The sequence below is a fragment of the Mycteria americana genome, chromosome 6 (genome assembly GCF_035582795.1).
Source record: "Mycteria americana isolate JAX WOST 10 ecotype Jacksonville Zoo and Gardens chromosome 6, USCA_MyAme_1.0, whole genome shotgun sequence".
NCBI classification, from domain to species: domain Eukaryota; kingdom Metazoa; phylum Chordata; class Aves; order Ciconiiformes; family Ciconiidae; genus Mycteria; species Mycteria americana.
Window position 1 is genome coordinate 54,175,669 of NC_134370.1, and position 23,965 is coordinate 54,199,633.

At 37.5% G+C, this 23,965-nt stretch overlaps 1 protein-coding gene across 10 annotated transcripts in view; it reads left to right on the forward strand.

Annotated features, from left to right (window-relative positions):
• THSD4 (thrombospondin type 1 domain containing 4) overlaps positions 1 to 23,614 on the forward strand; it is a 347,378-nt gene extending 323,764 nt beyond the window's left edge. For 9 of the 10 annotated variants that reach the window (XM_075505878.1, XM_075505877.1, XM_075505879.1 and 6 more), the window contains 5 exons: positions 96 to 269; positions 9,940 to 10,113; positions 12,821 to 13,000; positions 15,847 to 15,991; positions 17,408 to 23,614. In XM_075505878.1, the coding sequence (XP_075361993.1) occupies positions 96 to 269; positions 9,940 to 10,113; positions 12,821 to 13,000; positions 15,847 to 15,991; positions 17,408 to 17,550 (816 nt within the window). In that variant the 3' untranslated portion in view covers positions 17,551 to 23,614. The remainder of the gene's footprint in view (positions 1 to 95; positions 270 to 9,939; positions 10,114 to 12,820; positions 13,001 to 15,846; positions 15,992 to 17,407) is intronic. The other variant, XM_075505885.1, reaches the window with a different exon arrangement.
• Positions 23,615 to 23,965: the final 351 nt, after the last annotated feature.

Genomic DNA, 23,965 nt, shown 5'->3' on the forward strand with positions numbered 1-23,965 from the left:
CTTAGCAGGAGTGAATGAGCTGTACATTCCCAGCTCCCTGATAAACCACTGCAGTTCTTGCATGGAGTCCTGATGCAACCTCCCTTTTGTTACAGTGTTCAGTGCCTTGTGGAGTGGGGCAAAGGACCCGAGATGTGAAATGTGTCAGCAACCTTGGAGACATTGTTGATGATGAGGAATGTAACATGAAGCTGCGGCCAAATGATATTGAGAACTGTGACATGGGTCCCTGTGCTAAAAGCTGGTTCCTTACAGAATGGAGTGACAGGGTAAGGATTCTTACTATCTTTATGCTGCCAAATCTCCTAAACTTAGGTGCATCAGAATTAAAAAATATACATCTGTACAGCCATAAAAGGAGTGATCTTATTTTCCATGTTTATCCTTGATCTGTTAAACAGGAAAGAGCAAACAAAAAAATAATGATCCCAAGGGCATCTTGAGTTTGTGTTAGATACAAGAATGTATAGAAGGGGCAAGCATGTGGGTACATGGCCAAACATCTGGGTTTAGAATTGGCTCTGTGTCTGAACTTCCCAAAATATTCAGTGTGCTGAGATTTATTATTCTGCCTTGCTTAGCCCTGAATCTCAAGATTCAGACTCTAAAAGTTTCCCTACTGTTTTTTGAAGGGATGAAGGTTTGAGGCCTGATGTCTGGGTTTAAGTAGCCATAAAACAATTGTCCTATAGCTGTGAAAAGAAGGGAACAACTTCATAAATTCATGCAAGGTTGATTCAGGCTTTTTTACTTTGTGAACATGGATGTATTTTTTTATTCCAATGAGTCAGATTCTCCGCATGAAAGCAATAAAAACAGTGGTGATTTACCTTGTTTCATGATTGGGCTCAGAGTTGTTGTTCAGTAGTGATATTTATATGCTTTCATTAGAAGGCTTACAAACATGGGCTAAGAAAAGCCTGGTATTTTGATCCCTCTTGTGGATGCTTGCATATCAATTTCATCTGTAGACAAGTTGAGCCTTCAGTTTGTAGAATCCTGATTGCATCTCCCTTTTCTTCGACTGGTTGTTTTGGCAGGCAAATAATATAGTTTATCATTGAAGCTGTATTGATAACTCCATGGATTCATTATTTAGATCATTTTGTGGTAGTATCTCTGAAAGCTAGGAATGTCTGGCTCATAGGTTATGCATTAGTTTGGACACTCAGAAGATTTTCCACACGTTTTAGATGCAGAGAAGGAGGAGCAACTTCACAAATAGGACAGGTACCTGGTATGTCACATAATTTTAAAAAGGCTGATCAGACTTTTGCTACAATTAAAGGCCTGCAAAATTTTCAGCCTCCAGACAAGTCAAATAGATTTTATAAAGAAAAAAAAAATTATACACTAATAAATCTTTGTTGTTGTCATTTGAACTTCTTTTTCCATTCACTCAGTGTACACTCTTGCATAGCATGGACAGAAAGTTACCAAGTGAAGTATAGGTATTAGTGCAAATGGCAAAGTTTTTGCTGCAGGGGAAATGGCAGTGCCGTTGTTTTTTTTTTTTTAGCTTGTAGAGCTGTTGCTTGTACAGTGCTATTAAAATGATATTTTACAAGTAACAGAGAAAAATGCATTCTGCCCTCAAAGACATCTTTCTTGATAAAGCTGGCCCAGCTACTATCAGCTAGTGCAGTTCCACCACATAAAGCACATACATTCCAATGAAGACTCTAGCATCAATGTTTTGTTCGTTATTCTACATTGACATTTTGTCCTCTGCAGAATTAAAAGTAGTTTTTGTAGCTGAACGTTATGACTATAGAATGTTATTATGCTTATTTATATGTATTAAATGAGACATAAAAGTGAAGCAGGTAATGTGGAAAATGTTGGAGTTTTTTCTTACCACAAACATTTTAGGGTCAGAGAGTAAAGAATGGATTTTGTCAACTTCTCAGCTTATATAAGTGTACAAATGAATTTCTTCCAAATGCTTGCTACTGTAGTTGGCATTATTCACCATCAGTTCTGCCAGCACTGGGTTTGGAGTTTGATTCACAAACAGAATGGAAGGAACAGCTTAGTTCAGGAAAAAAGTAGATTCGGGCAGAATGTGCAGAATCTTCTAAGGTTCACACATACCTTATAACTCAAATGCTCAGAGTCATTTAGTGGCAGTGATTGCAGTGGAAGTCAGTGGAATATAGGAGTAGCCAATAGCTTTGCAATGTCAGGCCTTTGTCCATGAGCTTTCGTATTGTGCCTTTCAACGGCTGTGTTTTAGGATCAGAAGTCTCTCTTTCTTGTAGAGGAGTGTGCTTCTATTGAAAGACAAGAGGAGAATTCTGTCATGGAATGGAAATGGGCATTCCCAGGTGTATGGACTTCGCATGTGTAATTTCCCCAACAATTCTTTAAGAAATACTTTAAGCCAAGCCACACTTCAGCAATAAGCATAGATCAGCGATGGGCAGCCACAAATGGTTCAGATAAGCAGCCAAAAGTTCAAATGCTTAAAGAAAGCTTGTTCAAACCTCTTGAGTCCGCAAAACTGTGGTGGAAATCTCACAAGAACAGACCTTCTTTGTGAGATTTATTACATGCCTACTTCAAGTCCCAGCTGGAAATACCGCAGAACAGTCTTTCCCATTGTATTTTGACATTTCAGCCGTGGCTAGAAATAAGAGGTAAAAGAACTTATCATAACTTTTGAGAACGTTGGAACTTTGAAATGGTTGAGTTCAAACTTGGTTACAGCCATAAGAGACGGCCTGACCTGTACTTTTCTGAACCCATTTTGCAAACACTTAATGTGTACTGTTGCACATGCAGCAAGTAGAGATTTCCAGAGGCCTGTCAGAGATTGGTTAGGCACATACCTTCTCTTTCAGCAGGGGATGTATCAAACTTCCATGTTCAGATTTATGTGATGCATGGGGCATTACAATACAGCCTTGGTTAATTAGCGAAACATCAAGAAAAAGCACAGTAACATAAAAATTACAATTGTCTTTGCTGCCAACAGATGTTACATTTCAGGATTTGATAACTGTGATATATATTTGTGCAGAATTTGACAAGGGTATTCATTAACACAGGGAGAGAAAGACATTAATAGTCACAGCTGAGTTTTAAGAAAAGGACAGGATCTAATTTAGGATCGGTGGAAAGATTCTGGGTTTTCTTATTTTACTGAAACCTTGCAAAGTTTTAATTGATGCAAAATCATGCTAGTTGCCTTCGTTTTCATTAACAGTTTCTGTGGTTCTGACTTGGAAGATTATATAATTAAATTTCCCTAAGTGTAACTTCTGCAATACAACATATGTGCACTTAAAAACCTGCAGAGGACATACAGAGTTGTGTGTAGGAGTTGTGTCTCCTTCCCAGGCTGGGCTGTATGTAGCTTTACTCCGTAAATAACACTTGGCTGCCTTCTCGCCATGTTCTCCCATCTTGTTTTCGCACAACATATATTTATGTATTTTATGGCCCACCTGTTTCCCTCCACGGCATTGACCTTCTTGGATTCAGTTTCTGCGCAGGCTGATTCTTTATACATATAATTAATCCTAAGTAATTAAAAAACCCTCCACGTTTCTAAAACAATACAGTTCTTGATTTGAGTTATTTTGATAAACAGGTATCAGAATCCATTGTATGTATTTTACACACACACTTTTACCTGCAAAGCTTATGAGTTGTATGGCTACCATATGCACACTGGTGGAACATGTGAAGGAATGAAGGAAGGAAGGAAGGAAGGAAGGAAGGAGTGAGGGAGGGAGGGAGGAGGGAGGGAAGGGAGGAGGAAGGAAGGAAGGCAGGCAATTCATCCTTAAGAAACAAGCGCTTTTTTCTGAAAAGTATATGCTCTGTTATTTGTCTTTGAAGTAGATCTAAACACCATATTCTGATATCCCCCAGGCTCAATCTTGAGAGAAACAGAAATTTTTACTCATTTCAGTGGGAAAGATTACAGGTTAAAAGTCTCTAACAGCAAAGTGAGACTCATCTTACTTTGTATGTTCCTGTCTTTACATTTATTGCTCTATCTTAAGTATAAATAAGAGAAATAACTTAAGTTTCGTGGCTTTGTCTTCTACATGATCTTTATCCCCTTTTGATTTAGAGAGTCTGGACAAACTTTTGTGATATTTTTACGTCCATTTATAGAAAGATGGCTTCCTGTCTCATAATTCTCTTAAGATGTCATACTGTATTAAAACAGCAGTGTTCCACCAAACTGCATCCATTAATAGTAGAGTAAAGCTGGTGAACCTTACTGAACTTAGCAACAAAATTGGATTGAAGGGAGCAGATGAGATTCTTGCAAACATTTCACATGACTGATTCTTTGACAGCTCTAATTGCTGGAAAGTTTACTTCTCTTATGGGTCAGAAGCAGGAAACTGCGTTCTCCTGATTTACAGCAACGGGAGACTCACTAGTGTTTCCTTCCAGCTAACTGGAGCATTCCCCTCTTGCATTTTTGTTTATTCCTCATTGCCATCTCCTCTGTTCATTTGTTTCTCATTTTATGTTTAGAGCATACTTAGAAAAGAAGCCAAAATACAAACAATTCTTAGATGTTAATGAGATTCTGAGGCCAAAATAATATCTTGGGAAGAAAGAAAAAATGCTGCACATCAGGGAACAAAATCAAAACAGATCAAATGCATGCTCTGGATTTCACTCTTCATTAAAAGGAGTAACAGCAATGCTTCTGTAATATCTTCCATTAGAGAACTGTAGTATGCTTCGTAAAAATCAACGCTTTATTCCTCACAATCCTGAAGCATTACCTAACAGGTACAAGTGGGTTTGTTGACCAGTCAAATGTGGAACCACCAATGAATATTGTAGCTCACACTCTTCTTTCACTGTTTTTTATTTAAATCTGGGTAGCTCACGTAAAATCTCTTGGATCCTGAAAAAAAAACAAAGGAAAAGGGCCCACCATGGAGCTTATGCAGGCATTTCGTTATTTTTGGTTATCACTGTTTATTTGTTTTCACTATAAAATGAAAACAAGATAAAAAACCCCTTTGCCTTGATTTCATGTGGAAATCATATGGAAATAGAAGTTTTGCATTCTTTATGTATAAATATGTAACTCACTTCATGATTTGCAATGAAACACATAGCCAGGAGAGTTTTGAAGGAGACATTGATAGAAGGGTGGCCAAGACCTACAGAGATTTCTGTTTTCTTTTCTAGAGCTGATCTCTCTTTGCCACAATTCAGCTGCTTTAAATGAAAATTAGCATACAAAAGTCTGCATGGCAGGGAGGAGCCTTGCCAGCTAGGGCCCACAGTATCCCAGCTAGGTCAGCAGGGCAGGCTCATAGGTGGCAGGCAGGGGCAAATGAGAGTCCGGATTATCAGGCAAGGTCATGGTGATGAGGCAGGTCCAAGGTCAAGCTGGGAAATCAAGCCACAGCTCAGGTCCAGTGACAGTAACCAGGGTCGGACACAGCCCAGTGATCCTGGGGTAGGTCCGTGGTAATGAGGCAGGGTCAAGGTCAAGCTGGGAAGTGAGTCCAAGGGTGAGGGCTCAACGAGGCCCGTGCCCAGGCTGTGGCTGGGGACAGGCACATTTACCAGAGGGTAAAGCTCAGGCAGGGACTGATGGACCAGGGCTGAGGCTAAATGGGAGACCCTGGGCCATGGGCAGGCGTGTGGGTGGAGGCCCCAGGGGAGGCTGGTCAGGGCCAGTAAGGCATATTGGTGCACTCAGGCCTTGAGAAGTCCTTACAGCTCGCAAGGCAAGTGATACTGTATGAGCCAGAGTAGTGAAGAAGTCTGTTCCCTAATGTTACTTACTTCAGAGAGCATTAGTAATATCTAAGTACCAACAGTGTTACCAACTACATATAAAGAAAGTAACAGTGCATATGTAGAAGCAATCATGATCCAGCTGGTGTGTCCAAAAATTCCAAGACCATATTTCAAAACTTTTGTTACCTTGGAAGGATACCATGGATCAGCTAGACTAAATACAGGGACGGTTTGGCTTCTAATCCAGCACCTACTGTATGCATAGATGCACTCTAAAGGGAAATAATTTAAATCCAGATATCAGAAAGTGTTGGCAGTACATAGGGATATTTCTGACACACACACCCCACACCCCCCCCCCCCCTTTTGTTTTGGGTTTGTTTTTTTTTTTAAGAAATTAAGGCTGCTCTCAACAGTTTTAAGTCCTTTGAAAGTCTGCCCCCAGTCTTGGAACTGCAGCAGAAGTGAGCTTCTGAAATACAAATCTTAGTTTATTATTGGGAAAACAAAGGTTGCATAATCATTCTCAAATCTCTTCTGAAAGGGATTTTCTCAGAGTAGGTCAAATAATGCTAAGGAGTTTCATAAATGTATTTCAAACATAGATCTTCATTTTTATTTTTTGTAGTGGTGTAACATCAGGAGAATGATTCATAAAAAACTTTACTATCTTGTGGGGAATAATTAAGATGATGAAAGTTAAAGTGTGGTAGACAGAAGTCCTGCACAAATGGGGACGTTTTACTGGAACTCAATTGGTTGTTATTTAAAAATTTAATGAAGGCCAGCAACGACGCTGAGAGCTGGGTGAAAGGACTCTCGAGTTCTGGTAGATTTCCTGCTGCCTCTTTCTTGTGGTCTGTTGCCCCAGTTGAGGGTAATGAGTAGGGCTGGCACATTAGTGAAAGGGAACTGGCACTGTTGAAGGGGTTTTTTTCCTCTACCATGCCCTGTGGCTGTGACAAAAATTCAGGCTTCCACTTGCAGTTTTCCAAGTTTGCAGGAACTAGCCTTATTTTCCTGGACTGCTGTTACAGTTGTTTTCTGACAACTATCGGAGCACTGGATTGGGGGAGGGGGGTGTATTTTTAGTTTTTAATGGGAATGGAAAGCTTCTGAAACTAAACTCATGAGGGAAGAACCTCAGGAAGAGGAGAAATGGCAGACTCCTTAAAACTAGGGAGGGTGTTCCACAGGATAAGGTTTCTGAGGAATTTCTGCCAATTAAAACAAGACAGTGAAACAAAATATCTTTAATAATAGGACCAGAACAGAGAAGTTGCAGCTTGTGAACCTTCCTCGTGTCATACAATGTTAGGTTATGGCAGTTACTATGTATTAATGCAACAAATCAATGGCAGAAAATTGAAATAGTGGGTGTGTCAACTGTGAAGCCAAAGGGATAGGATCATTATCCAAACACTCCCTGCTCCCTGCCTTGGGCTTTGGAAATCATAGCTTTCTCATGGAAGATTTTTACTGAAAGGAAGAAAAAAAAAGAAAAACCAAATACTTAACGCAGAAACATTCAGGTTTAAGTTTGCTTTGTAAATCCTTTGAGGGTAGTTAATCTGTAGTAAAATCTTGCAGCAGAGGGTGGGACAACCCTATACCTTCCCATTTGGTATTTCCTTTGTTATTTGATATGTAAGCCTAGTTCATGCATAATCATTTAAAACTTAAGACTATAGAGATTTTCTGGATGACTTTATAGACTAAACTTGTTCCTAGCTCTGGTTTGCAAAGCAGAAAAGCAAATTAGATTGTCAAATGAAAATTACTTAGAAAAGTATTTGCAGTGTATATGCATAGTTCTCTACGCATAATGTACTTGAACATACTTGCTGAGGATAAAATATGAACAGCCACAAAATTTATTTCTGTACAGTGGGTTTGAAAGGTAGCCATTTTATGGGGCTCAGTTAAGCAGTCAGTTTACTTGAGTGGACTGTTTGAAATGGGTTTAGTTTAGTTTTAGTTTACATAAACAGGAAAATGTTCACTACTAGCACAATTTACATCATTATTGTATTTTCAAGATTTTGCCAGTTTACTTTGAAAAGACCTCCTTAGCCATCAAATCTGGTTTGCTGAGGAGGTAAGTATATTTTACATATCTTTGTGAAAGTGGAAAAGTTTGTTGTGTACCACCAACAAGAAAAGGCTCATTATGTTACTTATAGGCATCATTTAGGAGAAGCTTAATTATTTGATCATGCAGATCGAGGAAGAAACCATTCCAAACTATGAGCAATTTTTTCCTCTTGGAGTACATAAGTACAAACTAAAACCGTTCCTCTGTGGAGTACATAAGCATCTCTTTGAATTCTGAATTTCTAGTTATTCCAAAATTGTATTTTGTTTGTTAAAAAAATGATGTGTAAAAAGTTGAATCGCTTTTTTAGTTTTCTAAGGATTCCATTTCAGTAAAGCTTTGCCCTTCTATTTGAACATCTTGTGAAAGAAACCAACTTGCTGATAGGAAAAATGTTTTTCTATGCTGTATCTGTGGAATAAATATAACATGACTACATGTTTCACACAAATAACCAGTATTGTTCAGTGCGAGTGAGTAAGGAGTAGTTTGCAACCAATTGTACATTCAGTTACTGGTCTCTCTCTTAAGAAGACGAATGAATGTCTTGGTTAATCCTGTTATTAACAGTGGTGCTGTCATGGCATCTGCTGTTCTGTAGTTGAACTACTGGATGTGAACCCCTACATTATTACTGATGGGAGCCAAATCAAGCTAGTGGTCCACTCTGAGTCTCATTACCAGTTCTTTGAATCATTCTTACTTTTATTCAATAAAATGTAAAAAAAGTTCCATTACAGAGTTACATTAATTCACAAGGAATGTACTGTTCATTGTGGAAGTAATACACAGTTTCTCTGAACTAATTACATTGTATGTTAAAAATAAAATCTGAAATGTCAATCAAATGCATCTTTTTCTCCCATATACTACATACTTATTTGTGGTTTTCTTTGCATGTGTAATATAATTGTTTGTGATTGTTTAAATTCAATTATATATATATCTTTCAGTGAGCTCCACATGGGTTTTTCTTTATTTTAATGGTCTAGACATGAAATGCCAAATGCATTTTAAAAGAAAAAGAAAGAAAGAGAAGATTAAGAAAGAATTAAGCAACAAAAAAAGTCTAACACAAGAATTGATTATGTCCCTGGCATGTTTCTGTTTTTTAAATGTCAGTAGTTTGATGCTGCCCAGAACAGTGGAGTATCAGAGACTTTCCCACTGAAATAGATGAATGATGAAACTGTAAGGGCATAAATGGAATTTATCCTGCATGATTTATGGATGACATGCATACTATCTCTGAATATGTGACATAAAAATCTGCATATCACTATGAAGAGCTTTCAGAATTTAGCAGTGAAAAGTTGAGAATGGTGAAGGTTAGTTACTGGGAAGTCATATCATTAGAAAGCAAGCCTTGAATGTTCATAAACTTCTATGGCCACCTCTTCTGCTAAAACTAATTAACAACTTACAGTTGAAACAGGTTGGGCAATAATTAGTGGTAGTTACAGTTATTTGCTGAGGATTTACCTGAATCTTTTGAAACCACCTGTCAAAAAATTTTATATTTTTCTACTTTATTGTGCTGTCATACTCTGTCAACTCGTTATATGGAAAAGTTCCAGGATGCGCTATGCAGTCATTTTACTACCAATGCCACAGCCCTTAGAGTCTTCCTAGCCTGGACCTTTTAACCAGTGTAAGAGTTCACCTGGCTGACAGCTTGAATGGTTGGAGGAGAAACTCATAGAACAATTCAAAGGCTGAAATATGACTGCTGTCTGAAAAGCAACTTACTGAAATTATCCCTTCTCAGATCTATTAATTGGTATGCAAAGAGATGAATAGAATGAAAACTGAAAGAATTTACAGACAGGAAGAAGGACGGAAAAGTGAGAAAGCTAATAAAAAGCTATAAAAAAAAAAATCTTTCTTCCCTAATCCTTCAATTTCTTTCATTTGTGACTGTAAAGGACAGGTACTACTTGTAGTGTATTCAAAAGTATGAAACGGTAAGATGATTTGCTACAGTTGAATTACAAGTAATAATAATCAACTTGCATAAATTCATTTACTTTTCATGATCGTTGCTTCTCCTCATTTCATTTGTGCAGTCTGGAGGATGGACTAGTGAACATAATCTGTCTTTTGCTCCCCAGTGTTCTGCAGAATGTGGTGATGGAGTCCGTACGCGTTCAGTGGTTTGTATGACGAACCATGTCAGCAGTTTGCCTCTGGAAGGCTGTGGCAATAACAGACCCCCTGAAACAACTCCCTGTAATAATGGACCCTGCGCGGGTAAAGTGGAGTGGTTTGCTGGCAGCTGGACACAGGTAAGCTCTATATCTAACGTATGTATTTGTTTTCTGCTGGTATTTTAATTTAAAAAATGTATTTTTGTGCAATGAAGATGTGTGCCATAAGGTATTTCTACATCTCTGTGGAATATTTAGGGTTTTTTTCCTGTATTTTGCTGAGTTGATGTTAAATACTTTTCAGCACCTGCTGTTTTTTTACTTTGATGAAAATAAGATTTTGTTTTTCTCTTCCTCTGTGCCTTCATTTTTATTTCTCATCTACAGACCCAGTGTATTTATAAAATGAAAGATAACAGAAGGATGCTTAGCATATTCAGGTGAATGCTAAAGCAACAGATTTGCACCTTTTAAAGTAGAGCCTTTGTGATCATGCATACGTGCAGGGGTATCTATATATATATGGAATTTCCAAAAGATAAATAAGACAAAAAACAACGGCTCAACCCAAAAGTTAGCTTCAGTATTGTGCTGAAATTTGTGATAATAGGTGAAAAGAACAAAATTTGGTTAGTGGCCTGTATCCTGATGCTCTTTCTTCAAGGTAAATTCTTCCCTTGAGTCACATCTCAATAGTCCTTCTCATTCTAAATAAACATTCCTGCTGTCAGAAACAAAGGCATTTCAGAAGCTGTCAGCTGGCGCCCAGACATTTATGTCCCTTTGTGTAGGCTCTCTTATAGCCTAGAGAGCCTTTGGAACTGCTGGTACCAGCACTTCGAGCTGTTAGGGAGAAGTCTCTTGGCTGTGCTGTTAACTCACTGCATTTCAGATTCCAAGATCCTTCCAGGTGATAAGGAGTTGGAAATTAAACTGGTACAGCTGAGATGGAAATTGCAGGGCTACTACTATGCTAATGCGTTCAAGTGTAAATGATAATTATTTGTATTGTATAAGAGCAATCACAAATTCAGGTTTAAAACATACTTAGCTGCAGTTCTAATAACAGATAAAATCTGGGCCTTGTTACTTACACCACTCCATGCAGGTGAATAGGAACTTTGTATCCATTCTTGCTACCACAGAGAGAAGCGTTCTATAAGGTCATCCTAACTCTCCCCATTCTGTTCTGAATAAGAAAGTTTCCATCCTGTACAATTTCCTGTTCTTTTAACCTAATTCACCTTCTTTCTTTGCATGAGATTGAATTGTTTGATGCATACCAAGGGTACAAAGTCTTTGCTGTATGTTATCTGAAAGAAGTTATCTGACAGTTATCTGACAACATCTATTCTACTGGCCAAATCCTGACTTGTAAATACCAAAATGAAAGCAGACAGCAGTCAGTAGACCAGAGCAGGAGGGAGCACTGGTGGATGACCTTCTGTATTATGCTCCAGTAGAGCTAAGGCTGAACGTTCAGATACTGTTTTTAGGAGGACCCATTAAAAGAGAGCAGTGACAGAGGTGTTCAGTGTTAAAGAAAGTGCAGTTACGTTATTTCCTGTAGAATTCATTTGGGTGCATTCATCTCAAGGTTCTTCATTCAGCTCAAGGTTTTTGTGGGTATCTGGTAAAGGGATCATAAATTCCACCCAAAATATAAACAAAATCCCCACTTTTAATAACATTTGATTGGTTTAGGCTAGAAAAAGCCTTTGAAAATCATAGTCTTTTACGCAATGTAGAAAGCAATATGTTGCTGGAATCATCTTCTAAAATGCTTTTTACAAGTGCCAGGAACAGTACTGTGTGTGTATTTAACCTTTAAATGGGCAGTACGAGTCTATGTGAGTCAAATTTGCTTTTGAAAACTGGAACCAACACTGCATCACATAGATACTTGCAAACATGAAAAGAACACCCTGGCAGATCAAGGCATTTTCGAAAAACCACACAGAATGTGGGGATTTGTAAAGCTGCAAAACTGTGCTCTAACCTTATAACCCTCAAAAGTTCAGCGCAGTGCATACAATCCTGCTTCAGCAAGAAGCAGTAACACTGTTTATGGAGAAAGTAAGTTATGCTTCTCGTCTTATTAGAAAAATAAATACCAGTTTCTTTTTGTAGCTACAGGTAAAACTACACTTTTAGATTTCTCCAAAAGCACACATACAGTCATATGTTGTCTTCTGCATAAAAATAATTAGAAATATGTTTTGAGTCTGTGGTACCATGTGGAATAAAAATTCACAGAAGTACAGTTTTAACCGCTGTAACCATTTTTAAGATTAAAAATTAAATATGTAATACCTGACACTTACAGTCAGTAGTCACTTAATGAATTAAGTCATTAGTATATCCTTCAGCATTTTCTTCTCCTGGTTCCTAACTGGGACTGCTGGCTACTATGTTAGTACTACATACAAATAATAATAATAACCCACGGTTTATCTAGACTACTATTCTGGTTCTGAGAGATAATAACCCTACCATAGGAACTCAAGGAATACTTTACCCTTTTCCTTTCTCTTCAAGTCATACATATGCCAGTGATGGAAGGAAAGATACAGTTAAGTTCATTTTACTGAGGAAAGAACATATAAAAGTAAGGAAATGGATTTTGGATGTGTCTAGGTATGTATCCAAGAACAGGGAATAAGCAAAACTTTACAAATTTTCCTGTTGGAATTAATTTAATTAATTTAAAATGCAAGTGTGTGTGTGTGTGTGTGTTGTTTTATTTCAGAAACAATAACGTGGAGAAACATGTTACTTTGGAAACAAGTTGAAGGTCATAAGTAGAATAACAAATTCCACCACTTTTTTTTGTTCTCTGACACAGTGCTCTACTGAATGCGGCAGTGGAACTCAACAGAGAGAAGTCATTTGTGTTAGGAAAACTGAAGGTAATTTTGATGTTTTGAACCCCTATGAATGTTCATACTTGGAAAAACCTCCCAGCCAGCAATCCTGCTACCTCAAACCATGTGGATCTAAGTGGTTTCATACAGAATGGAGCACAGTAAGTCTATCATGCTTTTCTATATCTAGTTTTGTTTGATACATCTTTTTCCTTAGATATTGAAAGGGAACATCATTTGGATAAAACCGTTGATCATGAAATTGACGTAATCTTGCACAGGAATGATACTAAAAAGAAAGCATACTCTTTAGTACCCAGTGGAGCTTAGGAAAGTTAGGAAGTATCTTGACCAGAAGGAGACACTGCATAGTTGTCTTTTCGTCGCTGATCTCTTCTTCCAAGAATCTTCCTGTTTTATAAAGTTCGTTTGCCCCTTAATGAGACTATGCACTAAGTTCTTTTCAGACGTCTAGTTTCATTAAAATTAAGGAGCATTTAATAAAGCATGAGGGATGTATTCAGTTTTTAAAGTCAGTTTTACCATAATATTTTACTGTAAACTCTTCACTGTAATACTTAGAACTTTATTGAGAGAAAACTTACTGTAGAGCTTCATGTATCTTCAGTTTCCCCTGGAAGTGGACCAGCTACATTCACCAGTGCCACAAAATGCTTTGATTTCATTTATCTTCCCATCATTTCCTATACCTGACAAAGCTTACTGGATTTTTACAAAAAATCAACATTTTTCTCCTAAATGAAAATCAGAAAGTCTTCTTAGAATGAAAAATGGTGTGAAAACTACTTAGATGACATCATATCTAGTGTAGTAACTTACACCCTTCCTTGAGCCTTAAATCAAATTCAGAATGACAGCTCTGAAATGTGGAAGCGCCTCAGATACCTTCAGTTTGAGTTCCCTTAGTCAGGAACCTTTGGGAATACCTCATCCACATGACATGAGAGAGGGAAATTATTTTGGTTTTCCCTTTTACTAAATGCTCAATTATTTGACTGGCCTACTGGCAGCACCAGAAAGCAGAAAAGAAGGTGGAATGGTTTTAACAAAATAAATCAGCTGAAGGGAACTCCGATTTTTCTTCCTTAATTGCAGGTATAGATGTTTGTCTGAAAACAACATCCAAGTTAGGCTCATAATAAAGCCATGTAGATCAAAGTACGTTCTTTGATGTTGCTGGAAATTCTTGGGATTCTTTACTGAGCTGTTAGTTTAGATTAAATAACTTCCCCTTAGCAAACCCATTTTCAAATGTGAACCTGCAGGTGTGTAGCCACAAGAGATACAGCTGTCTGCATCTGTAGAATGCAGCAGATAGATTCTTTCTGAAAGTGAAAATACATTCTCTCTTTGACAGGCACAGAAGAAACAAGGTGCTAAGGCTCAGGATCTGATAGGTATTTAGAGATCCCTAGTTACTGTTTAAGTGCCTACTTCCTAAGAAGTGGTGCCTAAAATTCCTCAAAGGTCTAAGCCTTTGTGAACATCTTCACTGTAGGAACAAATACATATGCTAGCTGAGGTTTTACAAGATCACATTCTTAAGTGTTTTTCAATTCTCCTTCTGATATTGTTACTGTTATCAACAGATTATGTGGCATTTCTTATTGTTAGACCTGAAGAGAAAGGATTATGGGGTTAGCTGTGAGCAGAATAGCTGGTTCAAATCCCCTGTACTAGGTTTTGAAACTGTCCAGTTCGTATCTTCAGGAAACTTTTTATCTGACCTAGGATAAATGGCATGGCCTCTCAGTCATGGAGATTAAATGGCTGGCTAACACAGAATGCTGGGTTTTGTGTGTAGAGTGTTGTATGTAGCATCTAAATTCTGTCTTGGTTCCATTTTAAGTGCTTAAGATCTCTAAGTTCTTATTGTTGGATGTGGGATAATTACAATATTCTATACAGGCAGGTAACAAGAGTATTTATATAAAAAACTGCAAGTGTTCTATTATTGTCGCCACAGGGCTATGTCTTTCTGAAGTGGGGAAAGGTTGTACTTAAAGATGAAAGAGCAATTTAAGAATATATTATTGAATTTAAGAATATATTATTGAGACTATTTTAGTTAGTTTGCTACAATATCTGATTTTATGATAGTGATAAGTCGTTTTTGTCATGTTAGGAAAAGAAATAATGATGCCAAAAAAGTCAGGAAGAAAACATTCTTACTAGTATGGGGCTATTAAGGTTTTAATCATTATAAATGACCCAGGTTTAATTAAGTTTGTGAGCATTTAGGTCAAACTGGACAGTGAGCCAAATCTCAAAGACCTCACTCAGGCGAAATTCTTGAAGTCAACAGGGGATTTGCTTCAGTACGGGCAGAAATGTGTAATAATTGGCTTTAAAAATACCATGACAAGTGAGTACAAAAGTCTCTGGCTTCATAACAGACTTCGAAGGAGCACAGAAATATTTTCTTCAGAAATTCAAAGAAACTTATAATGCTTAGTAAAATTGTTGTGCTGCAAGAAATGAAAAATACTTGAGCACTAGAAAAAAAGTCAATTAAAATTAGTCCTGATTGTATATAAATGGAGGCAAAAAGGCAGTGGAGGGCAGTGCAGACAAGTAGTAAAGTTCAGTGCAGGAAGTTCTTAAAGTAAGAAATGTGAACACTGTGGAAAGAGTAGATTTGGGAGATATATATAAATAAGGAGAGAAGAACAAGACTAATTAGAAAAGCAAGAAGGTAACTAATAACTTCAGAAAGGGAAATATTCTAGCGTGCTTTCAGTTATGCAGTGTCTACCATGTTTACTTGTCCAGTTGTTGCCCCTGTGGTCAAAATGTTTTTGAACCTTTAATGAAATTGCACATGTATGTTAAGGACTTTATAGTTAGAAAACAAAAAAGAACAGAAGTGGTGAAGTTGATAAAAGGCTACGGTGATACCTGAGTCTGGCTTCAAGGTTCCCATTTTTTTCTTTCTGTATTTGCACATCTCATATGGTCTTCATGAACTTCAGCTTTTGTGTTTCAGTGTTCCAAATCCTGTGAAGGAGGATTTCGGGTTCGAGAAGTACGATGTCTATCAGATGACATGACAGCCAGTAGTCAGTGTGATCCACAGCTTAAACCTGAAGAAAAAGAACCATGTAACACACAAGACTGTACCCCTGAAATAGGTAAGGAAGAGGAAGCTTCTGTTTTAACTATGGAACTCCATCTAGTGGAGAAAATATTTAATAATCTTGCAGAGGTTTTAGAGTATATTTTCTTTATGAAGCTCAGGGTTTTATTTTTATGCAAAATACAGCTCTTTTCTGTGGTTTAAAAGTAGGTTTTCACTCCTGATTAAAAACGTTTTCCTTGTAACATGTAAGAAACTGGTTTACTTTTCAAGTTGCTGAGAATGTGAGAAATCTGCTTCTGTGAAAATGGCACATACAGGGTGTTTCTATGCAGCCTCCTTGCATTCTCAAAGGTTTCTCTTGGCAGTCTTTAAAACAAAAAAAGGATTGTGTATGGTATACTGTATTTGGTAATAGGTTCTATAAGAACCAATAACATTCAACTAAGACATTAAGAGCAATTAAGCGATTTTCTTTTGTATATAGTAAATATACACATACACATAATTTGGCATTGGAATTCGTCATTCATCTCATACAGATTTGATTTTAATAGTAATGAGAATGACTAGGGAAAGGGAGATGCAAGTATTTAGAAACAGTTTTAACTCTTACGTTCTACAGCAGTTTTCAGTTGAGAATTACTCTTCAACATGATTTAAGATAACTATATAAAAAACCTGGTATACCAATATTATTAAAATTTTTTATTGTATTTTTGTGTTGTTATTTCTTTATTTAAAACAGATTTGTACAGAATTGTTCGTTTTTACACCTGCTATTAGTGTCTTGTCATTCAGTCCTTTTCTTAACACCTCAGTTTCTGTGATCACATACATGATCATATGAAAATCTTAGCTGTCACTTAAAAAGTATTTCTATCCCTGTTGGTTCTAAGGAAAACTTCAAAATGTGAACAGGCCACGTCCTAACAGCTTAGAAAAAAGGGGAATGTTAAGAACACCAACTTTTGTCTTTTTTAATCTAGTTATTTTAAACAATTTATAATATTTGTAAGGAGGGAGGTGGTTTACTATTTTCCAGTATTTAGTACTTGAAAATAACATTTGCAGGCTCTGGTGCCATCTGTACACTGCCACAAGAGATTAGTACATGTGAATCTAAAAATGAAGCGGACAGGTACCTAAGTGAAGAATACTAGAGAATTTCCTGTCATCTGTATTCAAGACAAATTTTGTGTTTAAAAAACCCAGCAACAAAAAAACCCCAAAACCCCCACAACATAAATGGGGATAGGTACATTTCTTCCACGGTTTTATGTATCTTTATATTAAATGTAGAGAATCTTGAATAATCTAACTTACTTGCATAGGTAGCCTATTTTAACCTGACAATGAACGTTTAAATACAAACCCAAGGGATATTACATGGCAAAAAGAAAGGGGATTGGTTATTTGTTGCTCTAATACTGTTTTCTTCCGTTTCTTCTCTCTTCCTTTTTCTCCACAGATGAGAACTGCAAAGATAAATACTACAATTGCAATGTGGTGGTTCAGGCCCGGCTCTGTGTTTACACCTATTACAAAACAGCCTGTTGTGCATCCTGTACACGTGTGGCAAACAGACAATCAGGGTTTCTAGGACGTAGATAACAAATACTCTTCTACTTAAAGCAGCAGTGTCAGTCTTCGGATGGAGCTTGAACAGTGTTACTGTTTTGACTACAGCAGGTTTTAGCTTCTTAGAGATGGCTTTTTATATTGCTGAGTACATCAAGACTATGGTTAAATCTCACACCCTTTCAGTTACAGTTATTGTGCAGTTATCTTTTTTAAAATGCTTGTTGTAAAACCATGATCTTTTTAAAGCATTAATTTTTAATGATACTATTCTTTGCACCTGCTCATCAGATAATTATTTAAAGAACATACCAGCCTTAATATTGTGAAATTAATGAAAACTAAATCAATCACAGGCAATTACTGGAGATATTTGACCAGTATGGATACAGCTGCTGCATTATTTTCTGAGTGCTTACTTTTACTTGGTATTTTGGACTGCCTTAAATTAGATGACTAAATCAATGCAACATGCACATGAGAAAAATTACTTCACAAAGAACCAGACCCTTGAAGACCCATTTATCATCAGTTTCTTAGCACTCTAACATATATTTTTAATTACTTCAGTCCATTCATAATAAATTAGTCACTGTTAAGCTCTCTCAGTTGTACTTTTAACTAACTTCCTGTCCTCAGGCAGCAAATATATATACACTTGACTGCCAAAAAGTGCCTTTATATTTAATTCATAAACTCCTGAAGTTACACTTTTCTAATTTTGTATGGATTTTAAAATACATTACCTACCAGAGTGCCACTAGTGTCTAGCCCTTTAAGTCTTTACCAACTGCAGCTGTCAGTGAGACAGATTTACCAGAAAGGTGAAGAGCCTTTGCTGGTGTAAAAAAAGCGATTGTTTCCATTGGCAAGGTCTCTTTCCTGTAGGGCAGTTATTTCAGTGAACTGGTATCTTGCCTAATGTCTTGTCTCTGCACTATTGCTTAATAACTACCGTACCAAAGTACTTTGTCCAGACCTAGTCTGGATATGTCACCAGTTTCTGAAACAACCACCAAAGGATGCAGGCCTCGGTGCTTTATAGCAGTCTGTTACTCTTGGTATCAGGCAGCAGTATGAGTGTAGTAGCTGAGTATCTGTAAAAAGGAGGTCTTAGCTATTGACATTCTTCAGGTTTTGATCAGTTATGACAACACACTTGTCTTTTTTTAGTCAATGTTTCATCCCACAGATCTATTCATATCATTCCTTTTCTACTACTCAAGAATGGCTCCAGACTTAGAGCTGAATTTAGGTGGTGATTTTTCATTTCTGCAATTACTGTACTCAGCCTTGGGACTTGCTAAAAGCAAATAGAATGTGCTATGTAGTGCAGATGAAAGTTTTTGCATTATCTGCACATTCTCTTGCCTTTACCTGAGGGGTGTTTCAAATGGGTAAATAAGGCTGAGGAAAAAAATAAACACCTCTGCTTATTCAGCTGTTTATTACAGCATATTGCTTGTAAATTAGTGATACCCAGCTATGCATCTATTTCTAAGGTGCCTGTTGTCTGAATTGAAAAACAGTTTTAATAATCTATGTTAAGTCACTCCCAGTGATGTGATATAGCAGTGACTAAGGTCTCCTGCTACTGATCAGGAGCCATGTTTGAGCCTCATTGTGTATTCTTTTCTTCTTACTGCTTTGGTGGAGAGGATGTAGAAGAGAGAATGGGGCACTGGGAGGCAAAGGTTGCTGGGTGTGGTACTAGTCACATCAGTTTCTAGTCACATCACCTGTGTGCTGGAAGCCACAGGAAGGTGGAACTCCTGTAGTCTAAAAGCTGCCTTGGATTGAGACAAACCTTAGATCTTTTGATTCGGTCACTCATGAAAAATAGATTTCAGATGTGATGAACTACTGCTGTTTGGCTAAGTGAAACGAAGACGTGTTTCCCCTAAAATTTGAAGTTACTCTTTGTGACTATAAACCAATAATGTCATTGGCTGTTTCTGTACACCTTGATTTGGGCTTTTTCACTGTAATTAATTGATATAAAGCTGTTAGAAACAGAAATGCTAATTAGAAAACCTTTCATTTGAGTTCACGGATCTTTCACAGTCCTATTCCCTTGTATTATGAAGATTTATCCATGAAGTTCATTTACAGATTTGTGATCATATTATATTCCTTAGATTCTTGACCAAAGAATGATATGGAGAAAGTGCAGCATAAACAACTCTGGAATCCAATATTTGTAAATACAGATTTTCATCTGGATATCTCATTGCAGCAATCTTGACATACAGTATGTAATTTTAGCGGTTGTCTCTTTTGTCCCAAGGAAGTGTATCCTGTCAGCTTGAGGGAAATACCTGTTCCATAAAAAGGCTTTCTGAAAACCACAAGGCAAATGAAAGGCAGAGGTAATCAGGTTTGCAATCAGTTCATAGAAAATAATCTGCTTGCACACACTTTTGGCTGTGAGACAGTCAGCGACTCAGCACATAGACAATACTGGTCTTTTATAAAACATTATTTTGCTCTGGAATATATGGCCATTGGTTTATTTTACACAGACGATCATCTTGTAGGCTCCATTAAGCTCCCACTAAAATAAACAGAGTTCATGGGAGCTAAATATCAAAGAATATATACATACACATAGCAATATAACCCTGTATTACGCCTAAGGTATACAGCTTTGTGAATTGAATGCAGTGAGTTATGGTTATACAAATTGTACATTTTTTTTTTTAAAGGGACAGTTTTCAGGTGTACCAGATAAAACAAAAAAGATTGTTTCACCAAATTAAACAGCTAACGATAAGGAAACTGCCAGAATGTTGCTGAACTCAATCATTTATCATCTCTTCTCGTGTGTCAGCACAATCAAAATAGTTGTTCCTGCAAAATGAACTAATGAACCCTTCTTTTCAGCACTTTGATGTAGTTATCTACACAAAGTAAGTGCTACGCTTTCACCATCACACAAAGTGCACTTTTGAAATTGTGACTATAGCAAGTGTTTGTTTTAATAGCGAGTGCACCAGTTTAGGGTGATGCCTGCAGAGGGCCTGATTTTACTTTCACTGTAAATCAGAGGTGCCCTTAATGAATGCAGTAGGCTTAGAGCAGGTGTAAAACCAATATAAGTAAGAAATGATGCAGGCTTCTGAGTCTGAATGCTTTAATTTATTTTTCTGATATTTTAACATCGGTCAAAATCCTGCGGAATGGTGGAAAATAATGCTTCCTTGCCTTAAAGATTTTTACCTTACAAAATCCAGTAAGACCAGAGTAAGTGTAGGAAGACTGCTGCAGATTGTTGATTTAAAGAGTCTGAGCAGTCTAACTGCTTATAGGGGTAAAATCAGCATACAGCTTTCAGGTCTTGCAGACCTGCAGCTGGCCAAAATTGGCTCCATCCAGAGCAGGCTCTGTGTCTCAAAGCACTTTCCTTCTGCAATTGAGGACTGCCAGTGCAGTTGTTTATCAAGTTATCAAGGGTCCGTCGGGGTTTGCTAGCTCCTGCACAATGTCAGATGCAAGCATATGTAGGTAGAATTGCTTCTGTATAGCAATTGCATGCCAAGTTTGAGAGCACTTATTAGCAGCACTGAATTCAGGGAGTTCTCCCTTCCTCTTGCTAGCTGAGAAAACCGAAGAAGATGGTGTGGAAGCACGAGGGTTGCTCCTGTGGGAATGACCCTGTGTCTGACTCGGCTAGCAATGAGACAGTTAGTGTTTCCTTTAGTGTCTCTGACCTTCAGTCCCCAGGGCTCTGAATGAGGGAAGGGCTTGTTAGCAGGCTGGGGAGTGCAGTGCAGGAGACATGGGCGTTCTTGCAAGCCTGCTAGCCTTGAAGTCCAGCTGTAGCATATGCCCACTGGCTCAGTGCAGGACTACCTCAGTATCCCTCCACAGGGAACTAGTGTCTTCCTCATTACATGCATCATCCATTTTCTTTTATTCCCCAATACTTCAGCAAATGCAGAACTTTCTGTATGAATAAAGCAGTGTTTAACATTAATGTTGTTGGTTAGAACCCACTTTTATGACAATATGGTGCAGTTCATTCAGAGTTTGGTCCTTTTATACAGAAAAAAAACCAATGTGTTGCAGAGCATATTAAGTTAATGACACGTTAATGCAAAGATGTATTTTAGGTTACTTGTTCATAGACTTGATAAAAGTGGTCAGTATAGCCCTGACTCAAGCGAGTACATGAAACTGGTAGAACAGAAGACCACATGGGACAGCAGTATTGCCAGGACCTTTCTACTTACTTTGCTTATGTCCGAGTCCTAGAAGGTGCCAGTGGCCACCACAGAGGTAGGTGCTGGAAACAGCTTATGGCTAGTAAAGGCGGGGTTATGCCTTCCTGAAGGAAATACTTTGCTTCCACTCTTTATAATCTATACCACCATAAGCACTAAAATGTGCTTTCCATGGCTTTGCTTTTCTTCATCCTCATCCTGACCTGTTTCCCTTTTACACCTACAAGTGTTCTCCTCTTCCTCTTATCTCACCTCCGTCCCTTTGTCCTTTGGATGACAATATTCAATTTTGCCAGAGTTACTGAAAATCCTGAACTGGCCATTTTTGTTGATAAGAATCTGTGTTAGAAATAAGCCCAGCTATTAAGAGAGCTATATTCCTGCCAATCCAGTGATTTTGTGTGTGTGTGTGTCCGTCCACCCGTCTGTCCGTCCATGTTGGCTAGTTTTAAATGCATAGTATTAAAGTACCTACTGAATTAATTCCTGTGCAATGAACCTGTGATTGCACAGCTATTGAAGGATGCAGTGCCCCTTCATTCTCACATCTAACATCTATTGCATAAAAAAAGAGAATTACCCTCTTCACACTCCAAAAGGAAAAACTGTGTGTCTATCTGGTTTTCTTGAGACTTACACTTAGTGTCTCTGACTTCTTTAAGAGCTGTTCTGTGTATTGGGCAGATGATTTATGTGCATGTCTGTAATAGGAACACAAAACATGAAATTTTGAAAGCTGAAAGTAAACTTCTTTAATCCTAAGCTTACAGAATATGTTTGTGGGGGATACATTAGCTGTTTTTTAGAAAATGGAGTAAAATAATTATTTCTGTATCAGAAATGAAAAATCATCCACTAAGACTTTTCAGTATATTTTAAAGCGAACTTGTCATAATATCTCAATACTGTGGGTGAAATTCAGACCTGGTGAAAGGGAGAAAATTCCATTTAAGAGAACTCGCACCAGACCTGAACTCAGCTCTTTGCTTCTCAGCTTTTAGCAACCAGAAGTTCTTAAGAATGTGAGTTCCCAATCTTCTATATCCTCATTTTCTATAATGGGTTATAGATAACTATCACTATATCTGGAGAGGAGGGGAGCTTAATTTTGAGAAATCATTGACCTTTCAGCAACAGTCTGTCATTGCTGCTTGCCCTGAAATTCTGTCCATGCTGTGTTTGGGTCTCTTGAGACCAGTGGCCTTGGCAGCGGTTGGGTACATATGAGCTTGTGAAGTCCCATTGTAGTCACTCAGGTTCTACATAGAGGATCAGGAAGGACTGGAGACAAAAGAAACCCTAACTTTTTAAATATGTATAAAATTGTCTACTTGACCCTCGTAATTGATTTTGGCAGAAGGATATACTTTATTATAACTTATTTTGTTGTTATTTGTAAATACAAGATGTCTATGGGAAATATGTAATTCTGAGCTGTGTCTATGGAACAAGCCACTGCACCAAAATATTTCAAATATTTAGAATAGGCAGATTTTTTATTAAAAGGGACCTAGTATGTATTTATTTACATATACCATTCAAATTTTGTCCAGCTCTTTCATTATACTAACCCAGCTTTTTAGGGAATTTTATAGCACAGGTATTACATATATATTTTTGTATATATGTCATACTGTAAATCCATAATACAATTTTCTAAACTTTCTGATTAGCCAGTTCCTTGAGTGAATTAAAGGGGGAGAGTGTAGGCAAATTGCTTTCTGACTCGTTCAGGAATCTGTATCCATGGCAATGCACCTGAACCAGAACTGTACAGCATCCTTTTCATATTGTATACACTTTCTCTTTGATGAAAAAATGTTCACTATTTTTGTTTATGACTAATTTATTTTTTATTATTGTGAAAAATAAAGTAATTCAAGATGAATTTATGAGAGATGACTTATTTCTTATTTGGTCGATTTGTTCTGGAGTTTCTTGAGAATTAAGCACAAGTATCAACAAGGGTGTAACACACTAAGGGAATCCTTACTCAGATTTTGGAGGGGCCAAAATATAATCATGTTGCAAAAGGCTGCCTAACCTGTGTTACGGCCTTACAGAAGTGATAGCAATGTCCAGATAGACTGCCCCTAAGATAATAATGCGTATTACGTGGGAAAGGCGGCCATTTCCTGGTGGTCTGTCAGGGCCTGCTCATTTCCTATGCAGCTTTGCTCCCACTATATTCTCAACTGTATTGTCAATTTGCAGGATGAGGCTCT